The sequence below is a fragment of the Lepidochelys kempii genome, chromosome 10 (genome assembly GCF_965140285.1).
Source record: "Lepidochelys kempii isolate rLepKem1 chromosome 10, rLepKem1.hap1, whole genome shotgun sequence".
NCBI lineage: Eukaryota > Metazoa > Chordata > Testudines > Cheloniidae > Lepidochelys > Lepidochelys kempii.
In genome coordinates this window covers 66011809-66027788 of record NC_136389.1, presented here as the reverse complement: position 1 = coordinate 66027788, position 15980 = coordinate 66011809, and the positions used below count along the sequence as shown (strand labels likewise).

Sequence of the window (15980 nt, the reverse complement as noted above, 5' to 3'; positions counted from 1 at the left end):
CATGAGATTTATCGAGTTCAGTATCCTGTTTCTGGCAGTGGGCTATGCAAGAACTATGTGATGGATATGCAGCCTTGTGCAGGAGCTCAAGTTGTCCATGTACTATTGTTTCAGTACTGATTCATGCTTACAGGAGTTTAAACCCAGCGTGTGTATATATATATACACATTTGTCTTTTTCTGACTAAATCAGGATCTTCATTAGGTAAGTACTGTATGATAAGCACACACACAAAAACCTAAATCTGCTTTCCTAACAAAAATATTTACGTAGTCTCTTGTCTGCCTAAACAAGCACTGCTATTTCTGGAGATGCAGGACAAGAGGTTGGCCATACAGTCACAGTTCCTGATTGATCAAGCTTCAATCTGAATAGTTACTTGCTGAGCAAGCATCTTTTTCGGTGAAAGCAGGTAAAGCCAGAGTTGAAGACTGCAGTGTGCTAATTTAGGCATCTTTGAATGAAATATCTGCTGAACAACTTACTATGCCAGCTATGAAAAGCTGACATTTATGACCATCTACGTCCCCATTGATCCTAGGAAAAGTAGACACCAGCAACTGGTACAGATACACCCTGGAGTCCTCATGTGCTATTTGCTTAAATTGGCTCTGGCAGTCAGGCTGAGACTTGGTCAAATTCAGCCCTAGTGTAAGCAGGCAGAATTCCCTAAAAGTCAGTGGAATTGTACCTGCTCACTCCAACACTGCCTAAGATTTTTGAGGAGCAAAACAAAAGTACAACTGACATCCTAATTCCAGAGCCCAGACATCAGAGCTACTAGCCTAGGCGAACTGCAACACTTCTGTGGGCCAATTGCTGTGGAGGCCTGCTTTCCTCGATTTGGTCTCTATGCATCTCTTTTAAATGGCTCATTTTGTATTTACTTTAGGATGCCACCCGGGGTGAAAGGGAGCTGGTACAGGCCAGTACGGCGTTCCGGTAAGAACCCGCACTGGCCCGTACGCAGCCCACGTTAAAGCTCTACCACAGCAGTGCTTTAATGTCCCTGCCCCTTTTGCCTCCCCCATCGGTGGCCCTGCTGGTAGGGTCCGTACCGGCAGGGCCACCGACGTTTAAGCACTGCCGAGGCAAAGAACTCTGCAGCGCTTTAACGGCCTTGCTCCTTTTGCCCCCCCTCGGCCACTGATGGGGGGGCGGGGGCAAAGGGAGTAGCTGCCTTGGGCTGATTTAAAAGGGCCTGGGGCTCTGGACTGATTTAAAAGGGCCCAGGGCTCCGGCCACTGACAGGCGGGGCGGGTGCAAAGGGAGTAGCTGCCCTGGGTTGATTTAAAAGGGCCCAGGACGCCGCTGCTGCTACCGTAGCAGTGGCATCTGGAGCCCCGGGCCTTTTAAATCGCCACTGGAGCCCTGGGCAGTGCGGGCCAGGCAGCCAGGAAGTGTTGGCTGTGGATGCAGACACCTAGCCCTGCCTCTTTCACCCAAGGCCCCGCCCCTTCCGGGGGCCGGAGCCAGCCCCGGCCCCGTACCCGTACCAGTAAGTGTCCAGAGTTACTTTCACCCCTGGAGGCAGCCTGGTCCAATGGATAGGGCAGTGGATTGGGAACGGGAAGACCTCACTTCTATTCCTGTCTGTTTGACCTTAGACAAATCATTTCACCTCTCTGTGCTTCTGTTTTCCCATCCATTCTTTGTGCATCTTACCTATTTAGATTGTAAGCTCTCTGCAGCAGGGACCGTCTTTTACTATACTTTTGTACAGTGCTTAGCACAATGGGGCTCTGATCTTGGTTGAGGCCTCTATTATTATAATAAAAATAGTTAATAAATTAAGTAACAGTTTATTTTATAAATGACCAAATAATACAACAGAATAGAGCAACATGATAGAGAACATATAAAGTAATTGGGTCTTTGGTTGCTGGGCTTCACTTACATTTTTACAATGGAGTTTTTCAGAGTAGTGTACATTTTGCTTAGGAAGACTGCGTACTTATGGATTCATCATGGTGAATCAAACACATGAGATACACAAATAACTGCAGATATCTGATTTGGCCACAGTTGATGTGCAGAGAAAGGATCTCCCAGCAGATGGACAGCTTGAATACAGTATTTTGTTTCTTTGGTTTTGCTGAAAGTTTCAGCTGGCTGTTTTGAAGTGATGAATTTGTCCATTTATTTACAGAGTTGCACAAAGCAGTTCATGGAGTTTCAGCAATGAATTATGACTCTCAGTGAATATGGCTATAGTTTCAGTTTGTATACTTAGTGTAAAAGCGGTCTCCTTTCTTCTTTCCCTTCCTTTCAAAAGTGTATTTTATATGATCAGCCACCTGTGCTGAGAAAACCATGACCCTGAACTCCAATTATGTAGGCCTGATGTTAGCAAGGCTTTTTACTTGCCTATTAAAATTAAACAAACACAGCATTAAACATTTGATTCAGATTTGTAATTTAGATGAAAGCTAGAAGTTTCTGTTCTAGGGAAGGGGGCTAGGCAAGGTGCCAGGTGTGACAAGACAGTTAGTGATTCATTTAAAAACAATTGACAGAATAAAGAATGTGGCAAAGGAGGGAGAAAGAGAGGTGGACTTTGATTTCTGCAGTCTCTAAAGTATTCTGTGAATTAAAATTGTTTAAACTAAAGATACAGCAGAGATGGGACATTAATCTGCTCATTGATCTACTTCTTGTAAAATCCAAATGCTTTTTTGCTTCTACTTCTAAGCTATATGCTATATACTCCAGAGTTAATTATTAAAAGAGAATTCATTCCTTTGTGTTACACTTTGTTTTACTGGTATTTTATAGAACTATTTCCATGGATACATGCAGTAATAGTTCTCGGTGTGTCCTCCAGATTAACCTCTGAAATCCTCAGTTCTTTCCTCCACATATGCCTTTCCTCCATATGGATATGAAATCCAGAACTAGTCAGAATTATGGATAACGCTAGCAGTGTACTCAAAGATACAATATTTCTAAAACTCTGCATACAGGTATTTACCATAGTGTTTAGTAGCCCAGAAATAAAAATGTTGTGCAATAAAGAAATCTTTGCAGTTATCTGATAGATTAATCTGGCTATTACTAGAATTGGAACCATGAGTTACAAATTGATTCTCTTCCTCCTTTGAAGAACCCAATTCTCTTTTTATGGAAGTCAGAGGCAAAACTCTCAGATGGAGCAGGTCCAGGCACCAAACCTTTATTTATAATCTACATGAATGAACAATACTGAGTGTGAGGGCAGATTGTAGGCCAAATGCAATCCAGTACACTTTGGAAATGGACTGATGAGGCCAAATTTTGATTTTGCAAAAAACAAATCTCCTTCAGATCTAGGTTCCATTTTATCTTAATTAGTATGCTGTTTTTTCCCCATCTCTGTATACATTGTGACAAAAGTTCTTCCTTTACCTTGGTGAGTCTTGCACTTATTGGTGGATTTGCTCACCTCGGAGATTCACGGCAGCCCTCAGTTTGGCCGTTTTTGTGAACCCACAGTCCAGGTCAACTCCTCCTGTCTGATCAGGAGTTGGGAGGTTTGGGGGGAACCTGGGCCCGCCCTCTACTCCGGGTTCCAGCCCAGGGCCCTGTGCAATGCAGCTGCCTAGAGTGCCTCCTGGAACTGCTGGGCGACAGCTACAACTTCCTGGGCTACTTCCCCATGGCCTCCTCCCAACACCTTCTTTATCCTCACCATAAGACCTTCCTCCTGGTGTCTGGTAATGCTTGTACTCCTCAGTTCTCCAGCAGTACGCCTTCTCACTCTCAGCTCCTAGTGCCTCTTGCTCCCAGCTCCTCACATGCACACCACAAACCGAAGTGAGCTCCTTTTTAAACCCAGGTGCCCTGATTAGCCTGCCTTAATTGATTCTAGCAGCTTCTTGATTGGCTGCAGGTGTTCTAAGCAGCCTGTCTGCCTTAATTGTTTCCAGAAAGTTCCTGATTGTTCTGGAAACTTCCCTGTTACCTTACCCAGGGAAAAGGGACCTACTTAACCTGGGGCTAATATATCTGCCTTCTATCATTCTTCTGTAGCCATCTGGCCCAACTCTGTCACAACACATACAACTGAAAAGGAGAAAATCAGATCAGGTTAAATACAAAATGACCTAGACCCAGGCCTATCACTCATACCAAACAGTTTTTTGTTTTGTCATGCCTTTTTTGAGGAGTGGTGGTGGACAGGGCTTAAGCTTTTAAAAAGTTTGGCTAACTTTCTACTTTTTTGGATGACTGCTGCCTGGACTGAAAGCACTGAGATTCTGTTAGCATTGGGGCTTTCCCTGTATTGCAGCCAATGTGCCCACCATCAGGAAGCACAGGTTTTCTCAGCAGAAATTGTCTTGTGAAATTCCTAGTTGGAGACCTAGACCAAAGAGATTCATCTTCTTACCTAAATATGACCCCCAAACCTGGGGCCTAATGCTGAGAGCTGATGAACAGCTGTAACTCCCACTGAAGTCAATGGCATTGTGGGTGTGACAATGCAGGGCATCTGCACTTGTATTGCCCCTCTGTGGTCCAGGAAGGGCACCCACTCTCAGGCTTCTGGCTCCCCAGCCATCACCTTTGTTGGGAGAAGAGCCATGTCTGTCTTCCTCCTAACTGGGGTATTTGTGGCTGCACAGCTCCCTGCCAGCACTGAGCGTTCCCCAGCACATCAGACTGTGCAAACAGGCCTGCTTTGCTTTTCTCCTCACAGGCTATAATCAGTGTAATTGCCCGCAGTTTTAAGTTACCACACAGCTTTTCCTAAGCAAGCACATTTACTGTTAAGGTAAAAGCATTAGAGAGAAAAACATACTAAAACAATAAAAGAGCCGATATGCATGCTAATAAGATTACCAGCAATCACCCCCCATCTCCACAAGGGCACTGGTCAGTGTCAGTCCTTCCAACACTTGCCTAAGGTTTGGGGCTCTCTCTTTGAGCAAAAGGTCCTCTCTGTTTGCTGGATCAGAAAGAAGGATCTCAATCAGTTTAAACTCAGTCTAGTTATCCAATAGTCCTTTTTTTGTCTGTTGGCCTCTAGAGAATCTACTTTGAACTTGTGTAGACAAGGATCCCCAAGAAAGTGACACACTCAGGCTGTAACACCTCCAGAGTGGGATTTGCCTAATCACCTCCAACTATTCTGAGTTCCTGAAGGCGCTATGGTCACCATCCCCAAAGGAATTACATTCTGTATTCATCATTGTAGGCCAGGTATTGAAAGGGCTCCCAAAGCTATTGCAGGAAATTTGCCATATCTGCCACCATGGGCACACAGGATGTTCCAAGATCCTGCCCCGTTGAGGTTCACCCATCACTCCTTATGCATCTTCCCAAAGGCTGAGGCACAGGAGACCTGATCTTTTAACAGTATTTTGAGGGGTTAGGTTGGGTTTAGGTGCATGTGCCTTGTGCTGGCCCCATGCATAGAGGTTAGTTTCACCCATGAATAGTCTAATATGATTATTCAAATAAGGACTGCTTACATGAACACAGGCTGAAGGATTGGGCCCAAGAAAAAAAACTCTGTGAAAAGTTATTCTTTTTAAAAATAGCTTCCCTCTTCCCCATGGATACTTTGTTTTTTTTAAATAATTACAAATACAACATTTTGTACAGTAAAACAAGATCCATTACGTGTGACTTTATCAGCAGTGTACACAACAACTAATGGAATCCAGCTGACATTATTACTCTCCATTAAAGGGCTTAGAGTGAAAAAGTACAGCAATATTTATGGATTGCATTAGTGCCATTGTAAGAAGCCTCAGACTACATAAAAGCCCTTGATATCTACAGAGGGAAGCAATTATAACACTTCTAAAAATGTAACTATAATATGTCTGTGTGATCCAGGATTTGTATATAAATGTCTGAGCACTGAAGGGTGAGCATGCACTATCAGAGCTATGTCCTTACTAATACTGTGTGTGTATTACAAGTTCCTCTCTGTGCTGAGCCACAAATGATACGAGTGGTTATAGATGCCAGATACAAAATCTTGCCTTTTTAGCTCAAGTTGTAGCAGCTTAGGCTTTTAGGCCTGGAGGTCCCCAATATGTCAGTCAAAATAGTAGCTGTCACACATAATCAGATACAAGGCCAAGACAGAGAAACCTTAAACACACAGAAAATGACTGATCTCTACATGGCCTAGGTGAGCACCTACCTTCTGCAAAACAGAACACAGGAGGTGGTCAAAAACATTACCTGTGAGGAGGGACAAGATATTTCAGAGGGTATTAAAAGTCAATGGGACTTAAGCACATGCTTAAAGTTAAGTGCTTTCCTGAATTGCGGTTAATGTGCCTACCTGCATTTAGCAACTAAAATTTGGCCCTTACTTTTCAAAACTGAAGGTGAAAACATGTCCCCATTGAAGTCAACGGCAAACCTCCCATTGACTTCAATAGGGCTAGGATTTCACCAAGTATTGTGAATCTTGTATAGAAAATGCAAAATGGCCATTGAGAAAATCTATAGCTGCAGTAATTAATGTAGCAAGCTGTGCAGTGATAAAGGAAAGCTCTGGCTGAGAAGATTGCTTGCTCGATTATAATTTCAGAATTCTAATTTAAACTCAGATTTGAAAGGTGTCACTTTTTCTCTCATATACACTACTGTTAATCAAGAGTACCTCCACCAACGTCAACTCTTGTAAAGCTGCTGTAATGGAGGGGAGAAGAGCGCAGTATCTTTTTCCAAAGTACTTCTCATACACACACAGTTAGAGACATATCCTGGTAGAGTGAAATTAACAAACAGTTTAGAAATGTTGTATCTACCAAATAGCTGTAAAACTGAAAATAATTTTAACTTATGTTGCTATTTAAGATGATTAATATGTAAAGAATCATTGTCAATCATTGTTAGGAGCCACACCTGCCTTAATCACACAGTCTGTTTGCACAGTTAAAAATGAAAAAATATTGAACAAAGGTTACTTCCTTCTCTCTCTCTGCAGCACGTAGGCAAATGAAACTTCTACAGGTTATTAGACTAATCAACTGACATGTGTGTGATAATACAGCTGCTGTCAACAGGCATAGCAGAAAATGGAGTTTCCAACTTGCTTTTTGCTTCCCTATATTTTCTCTCTAAATGCTTGGCTCAGAATCTTGCCCTAAGGATGAAATAAAGGACATTACCATAAATAAAACACTGTGTAAGGGCCTGCTCCAGCTTCCATTGACTCAAATTATTAAGAGATCCTCTCTCCACTTTACAACTTTTAACTAAGTTTGTAAATGGTCACTGGCATGGCTGGTAACCACATCGGCACTTAACTACCTTTGAGGAACGGCCTATCACGCATTGAAATCAAAGGGACTTCAGTGTCTAAATACATTTTGAGGAGCTGGGCCCCAGCATTTCTCTGACAGAGGCCTAGTTTATTTTTCTGTACTGTGGATATGATCTCTAACCATATTTGTGTAATTGATTTGATTGGTCATCCTACCTCCCAGCTCTCTGACCAGTTCTGAACACACTGTATTGATGCTGGTTCTGTATGTACTCCCACTCCTGGGTCTGATGCATCTGTGTACATATGCTCCAGTACATACACTTGCCTTAAAACACCTTTTTAGGTAGGTTACTCTTTAAGATTAACTGGTGGTATAGATTATATTAATTACAAACCAAATGGTATTTACTATTTTTTTGAATGCTATTATCCATACCATAATGATTATAAGAAACTGGTATGAGACATCTAAACAAAGTTTGTGTGATAGACTCAAACAGCTCCTTAACTGTCTATCACAGACAACATGCTGCCTAACCCTTTAGCCACAATGAAACCTTTCACAGACCACAGAATAGTTAATCTACCACAGAGAAACTATCGATTTTGATACCAAAGTCAATAAAAGGAAATAGGGGGATCTCATAGCTACACTGCTTAACTGGCTTTCAACCTTTCCTTTCTGCAGAAGACTAATGAAGCCATTATTCCCAAGATTCCTTGATGAGGATGTAAGCCTTACTTACAAATGTGGGCCTGGCTCAGAATTAATATTTTCTTACAATAAACCTTATAGACTTAGATTTCATTAAAATTCTGACCTCTGAAACAGCTCCATGTCACAATGGCTTTTTCTGTCTTGTCTCTGAAGTTGATATACAATTACAGCCCTTGATCATCCACCTGCCCAATGTTGTGAGCCATATGGGGGCCATCAAGACATCAAACCCACCTGGCACCAGCCTAGCAAGTATGCTGGCACAGTGCCATGAGGTAGCCACATAAATGGTATGCACCACCAAAAGTTTACCGGTCAACTGCTCAGGCATTAGTCATGTCCATTAGGGTGCAATTAGTAACCACATGAGGTAATCTCCCACTACTGGTGTTGTTAATGTTATCTAACATGAGAAAGAGTGGTAAGGTTGTTTACCAATTAGATCAGGCACTAGGAGTCTGGACTCTTTGTTCTAATTCCAAGCATTGCCAAAGACTTTGTGTGTGACTTCAGTAAGTTCACATCTGTACCTCAGATTCCACAGCAGCACAATGAGTATAATACCTACCTCACATGAGGTAAGTAAAGGTTAGTTAATATTTGTAAAGTGCTTTTCAATTGCTATAGAAGTATAAAGTAAGCTCTTTCAGGCAGAGATTGTCATTTTCTGGAAGGCCATACAATGCCCAGCGCGACGGAGCTCCAATGTGGTTGGGTTTCAGGTGCTACTGCAAAATAAACGTTAAATAATAATATTCAGGATGAAAGGAGCTATAGAGTTGCAGGTGTAGTGAAGGAAACCAGAGATTTCTTTTTGTCCTGTGAAGTGGTTGGATTGCTCGTGTTTACATGCTTTCCCCTGACTGAGTTATACAACCTTCTTCCCCACTTGTGTTTTATATTGCTGTACATTTAACTTTTCCTGTGGAGAAAATGGTACATTTGCTCCAGAGTAAATTAAAAATGATCTTGGAATTTTTCATATTTTCTGGGGCCTTGCTTGCTAATACCATTACTGGAGTGGGTAAGGGAGAGATATGAGGGAATGCCTACACATCGAGATAAGAATGATATACCCCTATATTTGCTCTTTCTAGCACTCCATTATATATAACCATTGCCCTACACTTTTTTTTCTAGTATAGGTAGACCTTTCATGGCAAGATCCGGTTTTTGCAGAGGAGACAAGTGATTTGCTGACAGACAAAAATGTTGAATTCACATATTTACTCAGAGCACAGCACACTTTTGATGAGCATATTCCAGTAAAAAATGTAGAAACACTGAGTAGATTATTAGATTGCACAGAATTATGTTAAAAATGTCTCTCTGTTTAAACAGACAAAAGCCAATATTCTAGAGGACTGGAAGGCAAATTTTTGTGGTTGCACATCTAGGGATCTTCTGATGCCATTCCTATTAAATTTGTAATTTTAGCAAAGAAAATTTACAAGTCTGATAATTCCTCTTGTCCTTACACATGAAAATTTTTCTGAAGCTAGGGAGGACTGGAGTTATTTACAGCAGTTGTATGTTGCTGAGTCATCCTTACTTGTAAAAAATAAACTTTATTGCCACATCTGTAAAAAATGCAGCACAACGGTATTGTAACTATTTTCTATTTCTCAAAATCAAACAAACTTTGAGAACTCTGAAGCCACATTAACTTAGTCTAGGTGTATGGCTTCATTATTTACATTCAGTTTTGTTTGCACCATGGCTGAATAATGTATATAGCACTTCACAACTGCTAGCATTAGGGGGATTTTTTTTTCTAATTTAGAGAAGTTATTCCCACAGAATGCAAGTCATTCTCCAGTGTAGCTCATCTAATGATTCCTGCTTTGATTTCTTCACCCTTACAAACTTGTGATTCTAGAAAATTTTATGCACTTTAGAAATACAATATAGTTAGAAACCATACAGTCAGTACATGATACTGTCTGGAGGGAGGATGTGTCGTGACACAATGAAGGAAAACCTTTCTGGAGGGATACCCTCCATGGCGATTATTCCAAAATTACAGGCACATAAAGGAGAAGAATACCTCCAGATCTCTGCATTAACCAATCTTCAGAAAAAATGTAAATTATTAAACAGGAAGTGCCTTATATAGGATCCTACTCCTAATGTAATCTTTGTTGATTTTCTCTTGGTACATGCTGTTAAGATTGTTTGCTTTATCTAGAAATCATTTTAAAATGTCTGCTGGGAATCTGCATTGTATGCTTAAACTTGTACGTACAATAAAAAGAGGAGAATAAAATGTATTCTAATAAAGTTTTATGTCCACTCCAAATTAATCTTCATTTTACTTTAATAATTTTTTCACAGGAATAACAGCAGGAACTTACAAATACAAAAGATATGCTCTTGTTTCACTCATACTGAAGTGCTGATAATTTGTCTTAGGACCTGGTCCTGCAAAGACTTACACATGTGCTTAAATTTATGCACTGAGTAGTCCCTCTGAAGTCAATGGTACAACTGACACGGTGCAAAGTTAAGAACATGTGTAAGTCTTTGTAGGATCGGGACTCACCAAATCTGAACTGGAAGCCTAATTTTCTACTATGACTGCTTATGCTGCCATGTACAAATAGCATCTCGGTACAATTAGCATACATCACTGAAATATGGTATAAAGAACTAAGAAGCAACAGACCAGAGTTCTTATTTTGGAGGTGATCTTTTAAAAGAATATTGACACTTTCACACTCATTATCGTCTTGTTCCTGCTCTTTTTGAAGTCACAGGGAATTCTGCATAAATCTAAACATTTAAACATAAGTGCCCATTTTATTAGAAAATTTACAAAATTATAATATAGTTTAAGAAAAATAATTCAGCATTCTAAAAAACTCATATGTGAATGAAGGATTTTCCACCCCCTTAAAATTCTGCATATTGAACAATGTACATCAACTTAAACATGACTGTTGAAACAATGAGTACCTGAAAGAGATGTTTATTTTTGGACTGTGTGGATGTTCTGAGGCAACCACTAAGGCAAAATGAAATTCCTCATCCAGAGTCCAAAAATGTAGGGAGACCCTAAAAATGTAGCAGAAGCAATTCCGCACACTGATTTCAGTAGTCGAGTTTGTGCAGAAATGATTCCACTAGATTCATAGAGTACATTTTTGAGGCAATGGCAACTTGTCACTTCATTATCTTTTTGACCTTCTCCAGCTCCTCTATGGATTTCCACTCCTGGTTGATTGACATAAACTAAAAAAATAAAAAGAACTATGAATTATTATTACAAAGCAAACAGTTATCCTCTCTAAAATATATAGTAAGTTTTGTCGGTTTTTTACACTATACAGCAACTTACACAATATCTTGTGTATGAAGAAAGTCTTCTAATAAATAACTTTACATTCTCTTTTTACAAGTAAACAGAAGTACAATTGAGCAATATATTTTCTTTATTAATTATCAGATAAAACAATTCGCATTTCAAATGAAAAAACATTACAATCTATGCACAGTAAATATTTACACCACTCACAATAATTTTTTGCCTACTAAGCCTGACTCTCCACAAATATCTTAAGACTTTAAGAATGAAGTATTTAAGAACATAATATTAGGTTATTTCTGATTTTATGAACACACAGGGTTTAGCCAAGTATTCCATGTTGCATTTGCTCAGCACTTTCCAGAATCAGACCAGGAATGCAGATTTGATTGTATTCTTATATTAACATTCTGCTAACTCATACACTAAATATTATGTGTATACATTCATTTAATTTAATCTCTAATGAAATAGAATATAGTTAATTAGCACTACACTCGACACCAACTTTTATGGACTGAATTATTTTATTCGTTACCTTTTGAGACTGGTTAGGATTCACATTTTCCCAAGGTTCTGGATTGCCAGACTTGTTAACGCTAAAAAAGAATTATGAAATTCATTGTAGGAAAAACAAAGAATGTTTTAGGGCCTGGTCTTGCACACCCTTAATCAGCTGAGTAGTCTCACTAGCTTCAGTGTAACTACTGACATGAGTAAAAACTACTTGCACGAATAGGGGTTTACAGCATTAGGCCATTAAACCTGGCAGAGGGATTGGCTTTTGTTTGCAGTTTGTATTCAGACATGCTGTCATTGCTTAATAAATAATAATATCGTGTTGTGGTTTAGGCTAACAGTTACTGGAATTCTTAGCCTTATGCGTAAGGGCCCAGTCATGCTCACAGGTCCATTTTAAAACTGCCATAGACTTCAATGTTTCAAGCTTGGGCCTTAAATTAACAGTCAAACCATTTTTAAGAAAAAAAGCAGTGACTGATAATGGGTATCAAAATACTGCTATCTAGATATGAGCAATCTCAGTCTGTTATTTAACAACCTGATTTAATATCTTAAAGAGGGAGTTATTAATAAAATACCTTAATGAGGTTAAGTGAAATAAACTGAATGAGATGGTAAAGGAAGTGAAGGCAGATTCTGGGTTATTGGCTACTGGAAATGACATATTGTGATCTGTGTACCTCTGTCTCAGAAGAAAAAATGTAAAAAGACATAAAACTTGTAAAAATGATTCCTTTTCAACACATTCCTCTGAGACATATTAAATGCTCTTTGAATTCACTATTTAGAACTTTGCACAAGAACATTTTAGCTCAAACTACATTTATAGTGAAGACAAAAAAAATTTTCTGAGCAACCAATTCAAAGCTTAATCCAGTTTGGGGAATAAAGACTGGAGTAAATTCTTTACAAAAATATAATAGGAGAATTAATTATCTGTAAAATAAAGACATTAATTTAAAAAATCTTCTGAGTTTCAGATCTTCCCTAATTCTCCCCTCCCCACTCTGATACCCTGAAGTCAATGAGGTGTATCTGTTTAGCAAAGAAAACTCAATACCAAGCACATAACTCAGAGAAATACCAAATGGATTATGCTTACATCACATCACTTTTCGTGCGTAGGAAATACAGAGAAGCACTTAGAGCCCCAACTGCTGCGAAGCCCACAAAACCAACCAAAGGAATGAGCTGAAAGACAAAAAGTTAGAAGACAAGACTTTCAAGAACAAGATGTCTCTCTTGGTGGTCCATACACGCTGGAGACATGAATTACAAAGCTTTAAAGAAAGTGAAACCACCCGCAAAGAAAGGCGTAACATAGATGCCGATCGCACCATCTCACTTCCACTGTGTCTTCAACTTCTGGGCATTCATCATTTTATTTTTGAAAGTGCATTTTATTAATTTGGCAAATGTCACGTTTTAATGTAACCTCTTCAACATGCACTTGTTCATAGGACTCTTCATCAGTGCCAGGAAGGCAGATCGGATCATCTTAGGGCAAAGCTCTTTTGCAAACTTACTTCTTTGTTTTTCCTTAGCATTTGGAAAAAGCCCAGGTTGGCCATAGCGGCAGCTGTAGACCTGAAATAAAGGGTGTCCAGTTACAATCTCATCAGTGAGGCAATTTAGGTACCATAACTGGCAGAAGTTATTACACACTTGCTACATAATCGCCTATCACCACTAATCCACTATCCCAGATACACTCTGCCGCTAGAGGCAAGGGAGCCTGCATTTACCTGGCCTGGAGGAGAGGGCAGAAGTTGCACTGCAGACACAGCCTTAGCTTGGGGAGGCGTCCAGTCTCTTATATAGCACTGCGCACACCCCAGGAGGCTGGCTGTGTCCCAAGTCACGTAGCCCAGTGCGGAGGTCGTATAGACTGATGCACAACTTCCCCTTGCGGTCTCCTGTCTCTGCAAAACCGGCAGCATGAGGCAGCGTCTCCCCCTGCGGGAATACGTGGGGACCCGGGGTCCGGAGCGCTGCAGAGTTGTGCTTGCAGGTTGGAGGCAGGCAGAGCGAGGGGTTAGGTTCCAGAAAGGCTGCCGGCGTGGGGTGCAGGAGTAGGGGGCGGGGTTGGCCGCATCGGGTGCAGAAGGAGAAGGGGGGGGGTTGGTTGCACGGGGTGCAGAAGGAGCGGGGGGGAGGGGGCGTGTTGGCTGTATGGGGTGAAGAAGGAGTAGCGGACCTGGGGGAGGGGTTGGCTGCGTAGGGAGCGCGGCGGGTGTGCGCGTACCCGGGGGCTGCACAGAGGGACGGAATAAGGAAAGGGGGATTGGCTGCGTGGCCTGGAGAAGGGCAGAGGTTGTGGAGGGCCGGGATGAGCTGCATGGGGCGGCGGGGAAGGGAGGTGTGTGCACCCTTGGCTGCCTAGGATGGGGAAGGCGGGGGTGTATTAGGAGGGGTGGCTCCCCGAGGTGTGGAAAGGGGGGGTGGATCAGCAGGGAGAGGGGGCAGTGTAAGGGGGGTGGCTCCTCTGGGGGAGAAGGGGGATGGTATAAATAGGGGTGGGGATAGAGGGAGTGGGAGGTGTAAGGGGGGTGGCTCCTCCGGGGGGGGTGGCTCCATGGGGTGGGGATGGTGTAACTGGGGTGGCTCCGCGGAGGTATTTTGGGGGGTGTGTGTGGCTCGGGCACGGGGGTGGTGTATGGGTGTGTAGGGGGCTGTCAGCTGCAGGGCTGTGCTGTGGAAGAGCCGGGCAGCTGCCGAGGGCTGAGGGGCAGCTCTCCCCCCTGCCGCTCGCTGACAGGCAGGGTTGCCGCGCCCTCTGCCCCTACTCCCTCCCCGCGCCTGGGCCCCTCCCTCTCTCGCTTCTCCTAATTGCCCCCTTTGGCTCCCTCACCCAGCGTGTCTGACTGGGCCTACTCTCTGCCCACCTACCGTGCTCCCCCGTTACCCTTCGCAGGAGGCAGCTGCTGCTCGGGGAGGGGTGGCAGGTGCGAGGCAGCTGGGCTGACAGCCTCCTCCTTCGCGCGTTTCTCCTCCCCGCCGCTACCCGTGCTGCGCGCAAAGCCCGAGCGGTGAGCGGGAAGCACAGGCGCTCAGTTTCCCTCCAAGTCGCCCCTGGCAGCCAGTAGGAGGAACTAGGGAAAGCCCAGCTTGCTCCTTGCACGCCCTCCCCAGAATGCTGTTGGGCGGCCGGCCTAGCGGCGTGCCACCCCCATTACAGATTCGTTGCAGAGATGATTCACAAACACAGTTGAAAGTATGGGCACCAGTTGCTGGCCTCTTGCTAGGACTGTCCCTGCCTGAGGGCAGCAAGTGGTGCACCAACACTGAGCACGAGCAGGAGGCTGGGGTTGGGCTACTGCATGGGGAGGTTGACTAGTTAGCCAATATTAGTAATGGAACAAAAGGCCTGGGTGGGTGGCTCGAATGGAAAATGAAATACAGATCCATTCACCCTAATTCCTGGCTTGATCAAAGACACCTTTGCCATGACTGGATATTGTTACCACTGATAGGTGTTCAGTAACCTGTGGGAATTGAGTTTGGTGGTCTCAGTCCATTCCCCACTGGATGTGTATCCACATGACGAAAAGCAGCATAAGGCGCAGCACTTGACACACATACAGCCAAAAAGGCAAGGGAGGGGGGAAGTAGTTAGGAAAATTAATTTTCTTGAGATAGTGCTTCAAGCTCACCCCTGACCCACCTTACCCTACGTGTTCTTTCTAAGGCCATCTCCCCAGCTTCTTGTACCAGCAACATCATTCATCCCTATTTTAAAGTTTAAGCATAACTCCAATATTCTGAAGCTCACTCAGGTTGTACCAGGCAGGACCCTAGCTCCATGAAGAATGTGGGGGTAACAAAGGCAAAACATACAATAGTATTGATTAAAAAACACTAGAAATGTAAGGAGTTTTACCTCACAAATCCCAGAAATTGCTTCAGTCACTGAGAAGGGGGCATTTGGGACTGGACACATCTTCTAAAATCTTGGCTTCAAACATTCAGTGCTGCCCGGGGACTCTCATGCCATTATGGGCATTGTTCTCCAAAAGCTTAGTAGGGTAAAGGGAATGGGGAAATCCCACACGTAGGAACAGAGAATGCTGAGCAGCGAACCACCATGGCAAAGACATCCACTAAATTAATATAACCATTTACTCTTTCACATCTGTGTCCCGATCCCAGATGCTACTTACATAGCAACGCCGAGTCAGCAAGATGTTGAATCAGTTTCTGACACTCAGCTGGCTTTGTGGGTTCC

At 42.6% G+C, this 15980-nt stretch overlaps 1 protein-coding gene across 2 annotated transcripts; it reads right to left on the bottom strand.

Annotated features, from left to right (window-relative positions):
- Positions 1–10228: 10228 nt before the first annotated feature.
- Positions 10229–14836, bottom strand: COXFA4L3 (cytochrome c oxidase associated subunit FA4L3). 2 transcript variants are annotated; one of them, XM_073303983.1, is made up of 5 exons: positions 14645–14836; positions 13282–13342; positions 12858–12946; positions 11772–11832; positions 10229–11160 (listed from the first exon to the last, which is right to left on the bottom strand). In XM_073303983.1, exons 2-5 carry the CDS (start codon positions 13324–13326, stop codon positions 11092–11094), a joined length of 264 nt encoding a protein of 87 aa, XP_073160084.1. In that variant the 5' UTR covers positions 13327–13342; positions 14645–14836; the 3' UTR covers positions 10229–11091. The 2 variants fall into 2 exon arrangements, with proteins under 2 accessions (XP_073160084.1, XP_073160083.1); XM_073303982.2 differs by lacking the exon at positions 14645–14836 and adding an exon at positions 13501–13826.
- Between the last annotated feature and the right edge of the window lie 1144 nt (positions 14837–15980).